The following is a 15,822-nucleotide window of genomic DNA, read 5'->3' on the forward strand; positions in this document are numbered from 1 at the left end:
AAAAGCAGAGATAATCTTATAAACGACACTTTTTGGTCATTTTTTTTTCCTATGGGGCAGGTCTTCTAATTCTAGGGTTACCAGAGGTCAGTAATTTTGGCCGTTTGTCAGAAATGCGGTCGAAACAGGAAAATGTCAGGAATTTTCATTAATTAATAGTTGAAATAAGTAGTTTTCATAGGATTTGGGGATCGGAAGACTTGCCGAATCGTGATAAATAACCATGTTTATACATTTAATCATACCTGTGATGTTGATTCTCGTTTAAAATCATTTTCAATTTTTACAAATGCACAACTCTCCAAGTTATAACTATTTGAAACTAAAACTTGTTGACCGGAGCGTAGCGAAGGTCTACGTTTCGACTGGAGCATTTTGCTTTTGTATGTCCGGATGTTCTCCTCTACAGGTCGCAATTCTTAACCGAATCTCGTGAAATTTTGTGACTGGTTTCTATGTCTAAATAAAAATTTTTTGTCCGTCCGGTTTATTGAATTTTTTTTAAATGGCGGAGTCGTGATAGCTCGCGCCTAAACAAATAGTGGTATCGGTACCATACGAGTGTTTTCTTTTTGAGATATGTTTATAGATTAAATGGCCAAAAATTCAGAAAATTTATTTCGCTGGTTTCGGAGGTATTGAGATATTTAATTTTAACAAATTTCAATTTGAGAAGGAGTAGCTAAATTTCGTCAACCCATCTAAGAACTATTTGGCTCAGTTTGTAAACGTTCGCTTTTTCTGTTTGCACAGAGGGTCTGGGTTCGATCCCCAGTAATTGTAAGCTGGGATATTATAACTTTTTGTATTTTTTTACACATAAATTTCGTATTGTTTTTTTTTAATTTACTATATTTAAAGCTCTTAGCACCATGTTATTTAAAGCTCTGCTCGCGAGGTCTACAGCTCACAGAGCCACTAGTTTATTTATTCGACGTAAACAAATGACTAAAAAACCTATTACTTGCCGTAGATAATGAGTTACTTACGTCAAAACATTGCACAAAGTTTCCGTTTGATCCGACTCGAAAGGAAATTAGTTTGACTATTCCATCGAAGTTAAATCTATATACGAAATACAGACACAACGACGTTGAATTTCAAATGCAGATTTTGCTTCAAGATTCAAGAAGCAACATTTGCATCGATATTATCTGTCGTCTGGCTATTTGATTTATTAAGGGTTCACATCGTCTTCGTATTGACTGCTAACATGATTATTAACTTTTACCCTTCATAAATTATATTAGGTAATACCCCCTAAATTACCCCTTCCCCCTTCCGTCTGTTCCTTGCTTGTTGGCATGGGTAAAAAAACAGAAACACAAAACAAAACGATTTGCCTCCTCATTTTTGGTAAGGACGGCTAAGGAATGGAATGCGCTCCCGTCATCTGTATTCCCTGAGAAATATGACCTCGGTCTCTTTAAAGCTAGAGTGAATAGGCTATTACTGAACCGGTGAGCTCCATCTTAGGCTCTGTCTTGACTTTCCATCAGGTGTGACTAGAGCCAATCGCCGATCAGTTTATAATAATAAAAAAAAAACATATGGAAATGTTTAACTGAAATACCACAATTTCTGTTTGTATTGTTTTTTTTTTATCATGAATCAAGATAGGTATCAATAGATTCATCCTTAATAATCGTGACAAGACTGTTAAATTTCATATAAAACTTCATATAAGCTCTTTTCCAGCAACATTATTAAATGTCACATTGTGGCCAATTGTTAAAGTTAGAAAAAAAGTGTATTTTTTGTATATTCTTTAAATAGTAACCAATCAATCAATCAAAGCATTTATTTTCAGGCTACTAAGGCCCATAGATACATACCTTACAAACTAACATAATATATACAATAATAAAAACTTAAATACTAAAAAATCATTTTCGTGACGCAGTTTTCTGTTGCGGCGTCACTTGCTCTGGTGTAGGATGTCTGGTGGTGTAACGACACAGTCGACGATTCCAAATTACACAACATGTTTAAAAAAGGTTTTTTTTTGTACATATACTTATACGCATGCGCGAAGACTCCTTACGGCCTGCCAAGCCACCGACCGAACAGTTGCTATCCGAACTCGCCGGGGCCCTGCGTCCCGACCGTTGAAAACGCGATCCAAACTTTCGAACTTCGAACATACACATTTCGTTACTGGCCGGTGTTTTTGTGTAAAATGCGCTTGTACGTTGTGATGAAGTGGGAAATACAGTTGATAGTGTTGGGAATTTCAGTGTTGTTCCGCTGCACGGATTCCATCGGTAAGTTTTTAAATGTAAAAAGTTTGTAACATTATTTCTATATAATAATATAGTAAGTATAATCCTATCAATATTTATAAGTACCTACTTATAAAATGTAATATTACTGAAATAAACTTATTTATTGAATGATCGAAACAAAACGTTAAAAATAATCCAGTTTATAGGTAGGTGAGCCATTTTATTTAAAGTTGTCCGCTACACTTTTTTTTCAAACTTGGGATTTTTATGTTAGTTATTTCTACTCAGAATCACGAGCTCTTTCTATCCTAATAGGAGAAAAAAAGTGTCCCAAGGTTTTTTTCCCATTCCGTTACCATTTTTTCATAGACTTTGTATGGCGGTTTCGGAATGGAAAGATCGAAAATTGTATGGAAATCTTGGGACACTTTTTTTCTCCTATTAGAGAGCTCATGATTCTGAGTAGAAATAACATAAAAAATCCAAGTTTTTAAAAAAAGTGTAGGGGACAACTTTAAATAAAATAGCCCAAATATGATATCCACGACGCAGGCTTCATCTGGTGGCTACAAATGCAAATCAGCAATACGCTTGGCCTTAAACAAACCAATGATGATATCCGCAACAGGATAAATAATAATTCAAGTTAAAATAATAATAAAAAGTTATTAACCGTTTAGTTTGCTCAATTTCTCGTGGATCTCAACATCAGAAATGGATTATTGCCTGGGACTAATCTGGAAGTAGTTATGTATATGATATTATGAACAACAAAATGCCAAATTGGTCGAGAAAATGGCGGATGTTATGAGGCAACAAACAAAAGAAAAACATTCAAACCAATTAAGAACCTCCTCCTTTAATTTCTTTAAATCATTTTGATAAAAGAAGCAGAATCAATGTCGCAAAGATTGGCTTAAGGTGAATGTAGGGACAGCCGGCATATAATTTTTTTGTTGGGAAGACCGTCAGAGCAAGAACTCTCGTATGAATATAATACGAGTACTATACTTCACACAGACACAGTCGAAAAAAAAGAGCTTCGCTTCTGCTCTACCGACCTTTTGTAAGTGGAGTATGTGTACAAAGAGTTAGACGCGACAAAAGAGAGTGTATACGGTCTTACCTGAAGGTGGCCAAGCAAGCCGTGGCCGAGTAGCCCAAAAGTTGAAACTGGAGTAGTGCCCTCGTGTTGGAAGCTTGCAAACGTGCAACCTGTGCCCAAAAAAGGTAGTCGTTCAGACCCAGCCAACTACCGTCCAATCTCAGTCACCTCCATACTCTGCAAGATTATGGAGCGTGTACTGAACAAGCGGCTCCTATCATACCTAGAGGATAACGATTTACTCAGCGACTCTCAGTATGGCTTCCGCGGGGGACGTTCGACTGGAGATCTTCTGGTGCATGCTACTCACCTTTGGAGCGAGGCAATTGAGAGGCACGGTGAAGCCCTTGCGGTATCTCTCGATGTCTCTAAGGCATTCGACCGGGTCTGGCACGCAAGTTTGGTGAGCAAGCTTCCAGCATATGGGTTACCAGTTGGTCTGTGCAACTGGATTGAGAATTTCCTGAGCGAACGTTCCATTCGGGTGGTGTTAGATGGCTACACATCTGACCAATGGACTATTAATGCCGGCGTTCCTCAGGGCTCTGTTCTGTCCGCGACTTTATTTCTGCTACATATCAACGATATGCTAGTCCCAGATACTTTTGGCTATGCCGACGATAGCACTGTCGTGGACAGATATCTCTCCAATGCTCGGGCCAAAAAAGAGGAGGTACAGTCTTGTCGACGAGCTATGGTAGACCGTCTGAATTTGGCACTTAAGGCAGTGTCCGATTGGGGTGACGCAAACCTGGTCAAATTCAACGCTACCAAAACGCAGGCGTGTCTGTTCTCTGCCAAACGGAGTCCATTCGGCCTGACTCCGACTTTCCGGGATGTATCCGTACCGATATCCAACCATCTTCAGCTACTTGGCACGAGTATCTCGTCTAACCTGAACTTTGGGACGTATATTGAATCTCTGGCCAAATCTGCAGCTAGACGATTAGGCGTCCTCGCTAAGGTCAAGCGGTTCTTCACACCAGGGCAGCTCCTTCAGCTTTACGTAGCTCAAGTCCGGTCGTGTATGGAGTACTGCAGCCACCTTTGGGATGGATCCGCCAAGTATCAGCTAGCCGCCTTAGATTCCATAGACAAACGCGCTAGGAAGCTTATTGGAGATGCGGGATTGGTCGAGGCTAGACTGCAGAGCCTTGAACACCGTAGAAAGGTAGCTTGTTTATCGGTATTCTACAGGATACATTTCGGGGAGTGTGCGATGGGATTACATAATCTAATCCCCCCATCTCCGTTCTGCCACCGTGGGACTAGACGCGGACTTGCGTTTCACCCTTACGTCGTTACTCTGCCGCTGATTAGAACTAAGCGCTATGCATCCAGCTTTATCATGCGAACGGCTAAGGAGTGGAATTCACTTCCTGCAAATCTATTCCCAGTCCACTATAACTTGGATCTCTTTAAATCGAGAGTGAATAGACATCTTTTAGGTAAGCATGTTCCATCCTGGACTGCATCGGCACTTACCATCAGGTGAGATTGTGGTCAAATGTTTACCTTTTTCCAATAAAAAAAAAAAAAAAAAAAAAAGTCCAGGGCGTTTAGCCGCGTTAGCTGAAGATGCCGGTTCGAATCCAGTCTTATTGATTGGCTTGGTCACTTTTTCTTTAGTATATGATATAATTTTCAGTTATGTAAGTATAAATAGTATTGTAAGTAATTAGATATTAGGTACTTTAAAAACGTAATTAGAGATAATTATCAAAATAATGTGACTGGATTTTTAAGATATAACGTTAAGTCTGTTTAAACTTTTGTGCTTTAAACATTTGTTCAATTTGAGCTAAAATGTTGAGCACACTAAATATACAATGCGATTTCCAGCGCGTTTGCACTGTCAGGTTTTGCATATTTTAGCCGATCCTGCACCATACTAGTCGGACTTGCAAATCTGAAACGGCCTGTTTGATGAACAAACTATTGAATTTATAATATCCTCTAAATTTATATTGTATATTAAACACCAGATTTCTAACGATCTAATACTAAATAAATAATGTTATATCTGAAATGTATTGAAACTATTCAAACTACTCTCACGTAAGTATAATATTCGGTGAACAAAAATTTTTACAGCTTAAAATGTGACTATGATAATGTGTCAATGTGACAAGTGATGACAGTTCTAGGAATTCTACGCGTCTCTAAGGTCTACCAAGCTCTAAATACATTTTGGTACTCCAGGTAGCCCAGAGAATCGTTACTTAACGAAATGAAACATTTTGATTTGTGAATTTTTGAGCGACAACGAAACAAAAATGTCTGGTTTTATTTGTCTACTCGTGGTGAAATTGCACAACACGTGTGACTGAATATTATTTTATGATTTCTACTATTTCCAGGGAACAAGAACAACGGTTTTCTTTCTTCTTTTTTATTCGATATGGTTAGTAAGGTCGTAGAGACGATTTCGCATCAAGCGGAAACGTTTGCGAACGATGCTATGATGACTGCTGTTTAATAATAACAATAATAGGCGTAGGGATGTGACGACCCCATCGCCCGCTGGTTTTACCAGTGCAATCAGTCAACGCAGGGCAGCTTGTGGCGAGCTGTTGGGGATTAGCGACCTCACGTACCCGAGTGCTCCTGGAGAGTTCTGTTACCCGCAAGGAGGGTGGGTGGGACAGGATTCTCTGCCTCTGGCTTGCCTTAGCCGGCCGGCCAGAGTGGAGTCGTTAGAGCTATAAGCTCCAGGGGTGGAAGTGAAATATGCATAAGACGCGAGTTGGCACAGTGGCTGTTAACAGCCACTGGGTAGAAAGCGGCGCACACCGGTGTTGCCCTTGAGCCATCCTAGATGACGCTTTTTGTGGGGGCCCATCTTGTGAGGGCGAGTCACTGTCTGCCGGAAATAAAATTGCATACCGTTTTATTAGGCAGGCGTCCGGTTTTTTACCCCATAGCTCAGTTCTTAGTCCATCGCTTTCACCCAATAACCTAGTTCATTTTAGATTCCATCAACTCTCAATAGTCCTTACACCCTGGCGGGTGCTGCCTCTGCGTGCGTCCCATGATACGGGCAAGGGCAGCCTCCGCTCGGTGTACCCCTTACATTTCATTAAAGTATCAAAAGGGCCTCTACGTGTTGGCTTCGGCTCACGCGCACGCCTCCCAAAGGTCCGGAACACCATTGTTCTGTGATGGGAAAGACATACAAACAATAATAAATAAATAAATAAATAGGGTAACTAGCCAGTAACTGGCCACTTTTAATAACTGGCCGCCCTAAACTAAAAATGAACTGTATTCACCTTTAAATATAATTCATTTGAGTATAAGGTGGCCAGTTATTGAAAGCTGGCCAGTGATTGAAACGTTATACTAGAATGAATTCTGTTTATTGGTGAATAGAATTCATTTTTAGTTTAGGGCGGCCAGTTACTAAAACCGGCCAGTGACTGGCGAATTACCCTACCTCCTTAATTAATTTCGTATGAAAATATTCGCTGCATCATTTTTGTATTAATTCTTGATTGTATATGGTACATTATGAACTTTTTTTGTGTTTGGTATTTCCAGACCGATACGACATTTAAGAAAAGACGGTACTCCCATTTTTAAGGCTGGCAACGGGCTTGGAACCCATTTGGTGTTGAAGGTAACCATGAACGACGGTAATTCCTTACCATCAGGCATTCTTTGCTATAGCTATTGCTCGTTTGGGTCCTATATCACAAAAGAAAAAGTCGTGTAGGTAATTGATTTATTTATTCTGATAATTAGTATCATACCTACCCAGGTTTGGTTACATTCGTCCAAGCAACAATTTGTGACTTTCCCGGGGAAAAGGTAGGTAAGTACCTTAATATGGCGGCTGGCGCTTACGTCGCATATAACCGCAACAGTATTGGAGCGGCGTTAAGCTAAATATAAGCTTCGCGCTATAGCGTACCTAAGCGTCAACCGCCATAAGGTACCTTTACCCGTGGGATGTCACATTTGGTTTTATTCGTAACATTGTTATACCCATGCAACGAAAAACAAAAATTAATCATACACTATCAATTTGAAAAATCAGCAAAAAAAAACACCAAAAAATTATTTGCCGGCCGGATTGCTTTCAAAAATATTGAAATTCCAGCAATCGACTCGCTTGTAAAAATATTGGTGCCGGCGTTATTCCCGAATCGAATGAGCGTTATCCGACAATCCGAAAATCGATAGTCGATTCGATAAAAAATGCCAATTGCGATTATGAATATTGAATAGAGGCGGATAGGGAGCGAGCCCTTCTTAGGAACATTTTAAATGGAATGCTCGTGAACGATAGGATCTCGCTGCGATATTTTAGATTCTATTAATTTTGTACTTTATAGCTGTTCCCGTGAAATCCCGTTTTTAGTGAAAATGCGTTTGTCCTAGTTAAAAAGTGTCTATGTCTATGTCTAGAGAAACTATGCACAGTTGCCAAAAATAAGTGCATTCCCGTTGCCAGGGAGGTTTTGGGATCATACTGAGCAACTTTTACTATGGGAACAACCCCGAAATCGCTAAATAAAATTTACCCTCCTATAGAAAATCATGGACCCAGCCAAGATGTATGAAACAGCCAAATTTTTCTTTTCCCGATTTCGGGGTTGGTTCCATATAAAGGTTGCTCAGTATATTCCCAAAACCTTTCTGGCAACGGGAATGCACTTATGTTTTGGCCACCCTTATAATAGTTATTAATTTATTTTCATTTGGCGTTTGCCAATTTGCGATTATCATCGCGGTTAGGGCTTTGGTATCCCAACCCCCCTCTAAGTTCGTGATCGCGGTTCTCAAAGGTACTCTAATCTTACCAAGGATATATAACCAAGACCTACCTTCAAATCAAGAGTGAACAGGCAACTTCTGGGCGAGCTCGCTCCATCGTAGACCACGTCTACGCCTCGGCTAGTCTGTGGCCATGAGTAAGCCCATTCATAATAAAAATAAAAAATAAAAATAAACTATCTATTGAGCACACTTCACTTTCTTACCCTCCAGGCACCCTAATTAGGGGCCTAGGTGGGCCCAATTACCCCTTTAATTTGTTTAACGAACGAACAATTGATATAGTAATTCGCTTCGCCGCCATTCGGGAGTGAATGGAACGAATGAGTTCCGCATTTATGATTGGCGAGTGAATGGCTTTTGGGTAATGATGTGGGAGATTATGATCTTAGGATTATTGAATGTGAGATTGTAGATTGAATTGGCTATTGAGGTAATAGGGATATTCTAATTTATCTATTTGTTTTGGTTTTGAGACGACGTAGACGATCGTCTTGGTCAATTTTTAAACAATAATATTCCAAAACCCGAAATTTTTCAATTTTTTCCTTTAATATACAATTTGGATCGTCATGGTGACTGGCGCTCTATATTATTATCATATCAGGCGATCTAGCATAAGTTGCGCAAGTCCATACTTGAAGTCGCGCTAGATGTATGGAGACCGACATAGCGGTGTTACCCAACACGGGTATATTTTTGCTTATAGGGTAGCTCCATATCATATTTCACGTGTATTTTTTGCAATAAAGTATTTTGTATTTGTATATCACGAACGACTTTAACATCATTTTGCTTGCACCAATCAGCGTGAGCGATCTTCCACGTACTGTAAAACGGGGTGAGTAGGTTTCGCGGGAGAGGTGGGTTATGAATGGGGAGAGAAGGTTTGAGAGGGGGGTGAGAAGGGATTTTAAGGCTACTGCTACAAAAATAATGTATTCCTATTTAAAATGGAGCTATAGTAATACGCATAATAAAAAACAAATCGATCCAAAATCCTCTCACCCCAAATACGAGGCACTACGGGGTGAGGTGGGTTTTCCTCTTTATCGTCAAAGTTATGAAATGGAACTACCCAAAATAAAATAAAAACTAAAATACAAACGTCCGGAACACTTATTATATATACACCATTCAGTTTTCATATGTAAAAATAAAATGTTATCGAGGTTTGAATTTCAGTTTTGACCCTACTCACCTCATTTTACGGTATCAAAATAAGATCAGAAACGTAACAAGTTCTTAAATATTAATAAAGTTGAGCTCATGCTCATAATTGTTCATAGTACAAGGCTCAAAATACTCATTTTACATGAATCCTATATGTTTTATATTCACTCTTGACGTTAACGAAAATTGATTGCCCATTATTGAATTTGCATTATAATTTATCATTTTTGTCAATATTCTCCAATTCGCAGGCAAATGATGAATGCATTCGGGAATGATTACCCCATTGAACGGGAAACATAATTGAATTACGGCGAATTAAATTGTGTGAGTACGTCGTCATTATGGAATTGCTTGGAATAAAATTAAGACCGGCGTTTTCATCAATGATAATGTAATAAAATAAGAAGAATAATTAGATAATGGGCTAATAAAATTACCAAAGTATGAAAGCAGGTCGAAAGTTAACGCTTTCCGTCCGGAGGGCTGAAATGTCTATCACCGGTAAGGGTCACTTGCACTATCCAGGGATAGCCACTAACTCAGGGTTAACCGTTAACACAGGATTAAATTGTACCGGTAACTCCGGGTTTAGCCGGTTAACCCCGAGTTAGTGGCTAACCAAGTATAGCGCAAGACAAGTGGCCCTTAGTTAGTTAGGTGTTAAGTAGCTTTTTAGGGTTCCGTACCCAAAGGGTAAAACGGGACGTCCGTCTGTCTGTCACCAGGCTGTATCTCACGAACCGTGATAGCTAGACAGTTGAAATTTTCACAGATGATGTATTTCTGTTGCCGCTATAACAACAAATACTAAAAACAGAATAAAATAAAGATTTAAATGGGGCTCCCATACAACAAACGTGATTTTTGACCAAAGTTAAGCAATGACGGGAGTGGTCAGTACTTGGATGGGTGACCGTTTTTTTTTTTTGCTTTTTTTTTTTTTTGCGTTATGGTACGGAACCCTTCGTGCGCGAGTCCGACTCGCACTTGTTTATTTATAATTGATCCTTCATACAATTTCTTATGGTTTTGACATGAGTTTACTTTATTTCGCATGCACCAATCAGCATGAGCGATCTTCAAGGTCGTATCAAAATAAAATAAATTCAATAAAAATTGTTTAATCTGGAATTATTATTGACCTTTTGTAGATTTTATTAGGGTTCCGTACCACAAAAGGAAAAAACAGAACGCTTATAGGATCACTCGTGCGTCTGTCTGTCTGTCCGACCATTCCCCGCCGCCCTTTATCTCTGAAACTACTGGGCCTAAAATTTTGAAAACAATACACAAAATAGTACTTTATCTATAGAGACAGGAAAACCTATTAGAAATGTGCAGTCAAGCGTGAGTCGGAGTTATGTACGGAACCCTTGAAACGCGAGTCCGACTCGCACTTAACCGGTTTTATTGAATGTACTTTAACTGCAGAAAATAGTAATTCGAATTTACTTAGCTAACAACGTTCTTAAAAACGCATTTCCAAGTCTGGCTCGAGTTTTCTGGCTTCAGAAAACCTGCCATTGTACGAAATAGGAGCCAACGGAACGGACGAATTCTCGTATATTTGAAGCTCAAGGAAAAAGAAAAATCTGTAAATCTTGGCACTGCTTTAAGCTATTTTTTTTTATTAAAGATTTGCAGCATACCAGCGTTGAGCTGATGTGTTTATTTCGTATGTTAAACGTACTTGGTAGATTTATGGGATGAAAAATATTTTTAATTTGTTGTCGATTTTTTTTTGTTGAGTATTTGACAAATTTTGTCTGGTTTGAAGAGCTTAATTCTGGGTGAAATAAATAAGAAATCAAAATTAGTAAAAAAAAAGAATGTAATTTTCCGTGAAATTTTTCGGACGATTTTTAGGACGTTCTGAGAAATTATGTTTATATGTATTGTACATACCTAATAGGGAACTCTATTCATCAAATTTTATCGAAATCTGACAAAGAAATTGGTCATCGACATAAGAATCAGCTCGTACCTATTTAAAAAAGAATTATAGGTACATAATGCAGTAAAAATTTTTTAGCGTAAAATGAAAAATTATACCTACTACCTACCTTATTAAATTTTAAATCTTAATTTATTCTACATTAACTTGAGCAAAGGAGACCGGGTTTTCTTGCATGATGAATAGGAGCATTACAAAGTGTAGCATAATTTGTCGTAAGTAGGTCGTTTAAAATACCATTCCGCAGAATTTCATTTTAATTCTCGACGTCACGCTACTCTGTGATTACTTACTATGGGACACCGTTCTGACAGTAAATTCTTAATGCAATGAATATACACTGAACAATTGCTGTGTTATATGTAGAAAAACAAGCTAATTCGAACGTACACTGACATCAAAATAATATCTCAATGATGTCATTTAGTTAACGTGTGTGTCGGTGGCACCAATACATGTATGCACAACAAGGCCGAATTGGCCTGAAACTCCCAGGTTCTGATTTTCGAAGGAATACTCTGCACAGGGCATCATCCATTGGGCCTTAGTATGTCAAGCAATCCTGTCGCAAACATTTAAAATATTAAAAGAGTTATTAAAAAAACATGACCGTAGCGGCTGTCTATTACTTAAGTGCTTTGTGAAATTGGAGCCATCCAGAAAAATCCAATCTCTGTCTCCGGCATCTCCTGATGATGCGTTGTAGAGAGACGAAACACGTGTCGAGTTTTGTGCATTTGGTGGTGGTTTGTTATATTTATTTGCGTATTTATTTTGCGGTGGGAGGATGGGATTATTAATTAAATAATAATAATAAATAAATAATAAATAAGCACGTTATTAGTTCACGACTTGGCTAAGTAGTATTTTTGTTTTTTTCTTGAGCATTAGAATGTTTTCGTAACGGCTCCTAGAAAAGCTGCACTTATAAGATATAATTTCGTACGTTTCTTCTGTTTGCGCAGTGAAGTGGCGCGTGATGGCGAATAAATTAATGTTACGACGCATAACGTTTATAGGTTATAACCTTATAACTATTAATGACGTCTTCAGAGGCTAGACGGTATTCATGGTGATATTTATTGAGAATCGGTTGAGTTAACCGGTTGTCATAACGACTGATGTTTGAACTGAATGGACAGAACTTTCGTCATATTTCCGGACCGACACGCGGCGCGATTCGGGAAATGAATTATAGATTAACTAGATAGGATATAGTAAAGATATATCTTTACTATCTCATATCTAGTGAATCTCTAATTCATTTCCCGAATCGTTGCGCCAGCCGCCATAAGGTACCTTTTGCCGTAGAACGTCACATATCTTTACTATTTCATATCTAGTAAATCTCTAACAGCCGTATTCGAACAATGAGATACGTCAAATACTAGATATTGAAACGTCAAAATTGACGTTTCTTCAAACAAAAACGTCGAGAAATCGCCGGGGTTTAAGGATTACACATGTTGAGGTAAAAATAATTAACAAAATTTTCACTGAATTTCAGCTTTCAAGTATTTAACAACAATATTTAACTTCCCCCTTTCTACGTACTGTAGAGTATATTTTTTCCCTTATTCAATCCTCTTTAATTTAGTTAAGGAAAATCTTTTAAAACTAAGTTACTAAATAATTGAAATCACGTCTACCTTTTTGAAATTTCTTGGCCGTGCTCAAATCACTGGACAGCTGACATGAACAATGAATCTTTGTAGCCGTTTTTCTTTGTAATTTATGGTTGTAATATGGCGTGTGATGTTATTTTAGCGTCTTTAAGTCTGAATCTAGTAAAAATACCTGTTGAACATGTTTTTGATAGCTTGAGTAATTTAAATTAAATGTTATATCTAAAAATTACTAATTATTTACTATCGCAGGTAGTTACACAATAAATGGCCTTGAATTGACCATTTTAATTGATTGATACAATAAGACCTTGATATTTCACTTACAACAATAGAAAAACATCAAAGCCAAGTAAATACTCTGTACAATAAAACTTATGATTGACATCGGCTTTCTGGGAATTTATTCAACATAACATTTGAATATTTTTTTATCACACTTAACATACTCGTACTTCCAGCTATCAAACTTTCCAAGGCTATACATATTATAAATCTAGGAAATTATCGGGCGCAAGCACTTATCCCTTCTAAGGACGTTCTACAATGACTTTCAGTTTTTGCTTAAACGCCATAAGCGCCATGGTTTCGCCATCATTATATGTCTTTTTTAATAACATTCACGTTGGTTATAATGGCGAGCTTAACAAAGGAGCAAAAAGCTTACTATTGTTGAAGCCCGCCTAGGACTAAGCCCCATTATTATATTAGTTGCCAGCCTCAACTCGTAATATTGATATCTTAGCTTTGTATAAATGGAAGCCTCACAAAAAATAATAAAATGAATAAAAAATGATTAGCAAATGTGGCGTCCGTTGCTAACTTTAAGGGTCTTGTGCTATTTTCTTCTAGACAAAGGTGGTAAATAAATAATACTTCACGACTTTTACTATAAGAGTATCTAAGCCTAAAAGCAGTTTACAAAAGTACAGTAGACAAGATGGCGCCGGTCGCTGCTGCAAAGGCTGCGTTCAGCTTATGATAGGGCCGTGTCGTACGGCTGCGGTCGTTGCCCACAAATGGTCTCGCCGGAAGATCAGCGCTGGCTCTCGGGTCAGTATTATGCTGAGGCGAGCCCATTTCGTGGTAAACTTTAACGCTTACCAATTTTATTAGTATTTGTAGTTTTAGTTATACTCTTGTATGTAATCTTAGTTTTAAGTTTATCACGAATAAAGTGCTTGATTCTGATTCTGATTCTGAAAACCTCTAAGTGTTTTATTAAGTATTTTTTTATGTATTTCCCATCACGGAACAATGGTGTTCCGGACCTTTGGGAGGCGTGCGCGGAGCCGAAGCCAACACGTAGAGGCCCTTTTGACACTTTAATGAAATGTAAGGGGTACACCGAGCGGATGCTGCCCTTACCCGTGTCATGGGACGCACGCAGAGGCAGCACCCGCCAGGGTGTAAGGGCTATTGAGAGTTGATGGAATCTAAAATGAACTAGGTTATTGGGTGAAAGCGATGGACTAAGTACTGAGCTATGGGGTAAAAAACCGGACGCCTGCCTAATAAAACGGTATGCAATTTTATTTCCGGCAGACGGTGACTCGCCGTATTAAGTATATTATTAAGTATATTATTATAATATGTCGACAAAATACAGTTAATATATCAATATCAAATAAACATTTTCCTACCTGCCATCAAAAAGTATGACACATTTGGGTATTAAACATTCCAAATAAAACGAATGTTTATTACATTTAATTCCTTCCAAGCATCGACCCAAATATCACATGTCAAAGCTTCATTGTTTCATTTCTTTATATATTAAGCTTCTTTTTGTAGTCTCCATCAATCGCGTCTCCATATAACAATAAAAGGGAGTTCTTAAAAGCGAGAAATCTTTGTTGTCAGCTTTTTCCTCGTTTCCCGCGTTAAAGTAGCCACTTTTGTTGTTCATTGATGGTATTTAATTTATCACCAGTGATCGTACATTTTCCAGCATTTTTGGTACAGCAGAGTGGTGTTAACGGAATTGGTATAGATAATGTCAACTGAAATGGTAAATTAAGGTTAAAATTAACGTAATTAACGCTAATTAATCATTAGGGTTGACATTATTTATACCAATTCCGTTAACACCACTCCGCTGCCCCAAATCCATTCGCGTGGTGTTAACGGAATTGGTATAGATAATTTCAACTGAAATGGTAAATTAAGGTCAACGTAGGTAATCAACGTAATAAACGCTAATTAATCATTAGGGTTGAAATTATTTATACCAATTCCGTTAACAACACTTCGTGCACCAAAAATGTTGGAATATGTACGATCCCTGTTTATCACGCAAATATTGTCTACAATTATATGCATTATTATATTTCTATACACACTTACTTGAAAATATATACACTAGAAATGCTGAAAAGATCAATAATGGTAAAAGTTTGTTAAATTTTAATAGTAAATTTGATTTAATACATTCTCGGATTATACTTTTTTCTCGAAACTAGTGTTTCATCTAAGGTAAGGACGCTAAGCACGAAGAATTTCGTATATCGACCCGCCTGTTCCTATCTCTATCGCACACGCGTAATTATTATTGCTCTCCTGCCCGCGCCCGCGGTCAATGCCACTGTGCGAGCGAGACAGCAATATAATTATGCACGTGCGATAGCGATAGGAAAAAAATAATTAATCGTGCTGAGCGTCCTTACGTTATCTACAAAACAGATTTCGCCAAAATGTGAAACAGAGCGGCTTTTTGTAACCCAAAGGCATCAAGCACCCCATTTCAAGCATAAAGGGATCTTATCTGTGCCGACAAGATAAAATGCAAGTCAACCGCTCTTCAGAATCTCCAGTTTACGAGCTCTCCACATTGTTGCCGCAAAAATTATCCTACCCGTACTAATTACCCTCCCCCGCCCTGGACTGTTATTGCGACAGCTCACCGAAAACAGCCGAGTTGATAGGTCAACAGAACCAGTAAAAGGAAAGATAATTACA

At 38.2% G+C, this 15,822-nt stretch overlaps 1 protein-coding gene across 1 annotated transcript in view; it reads left to right on the forward strand.

Annotated features, from left to right (window-relative positions):
• The first annotated feature begins 2,088 nt into the window (after positions 1 to 2,088).
• LOC134792275 (lachesin-like) overlaps positions 2,089 to 15,822 on the forward strand; it is a 90,622-nt gene continuing 76,888 nt past the window's right edge. The window contains exon 1 of the mRNA XM_063763545.1: positions 2,089 to 2,264. Coding sequence (XP_063619615.1) covers positions 2,180 to 2,264 — 85 coding nt within the window. The 5' untranslated portion in view covers positions 2,089 to 2,179. The remainder of the gene's footprint in view (positions 2,265 to 15,822) is intronic.

Source organism: Cydia splendana, chromosome 7 (assembly GCF_910591565.1).
Source record: "Cydia splendana chromosome 7, ilCydSple1.2, whole genome shotgun sequence".
NCBI lineage: Eukaryota > Metazoa > Arthropoda > Insecta > Lepidoptera > Tortricidae > Cydia > Cydia splendana.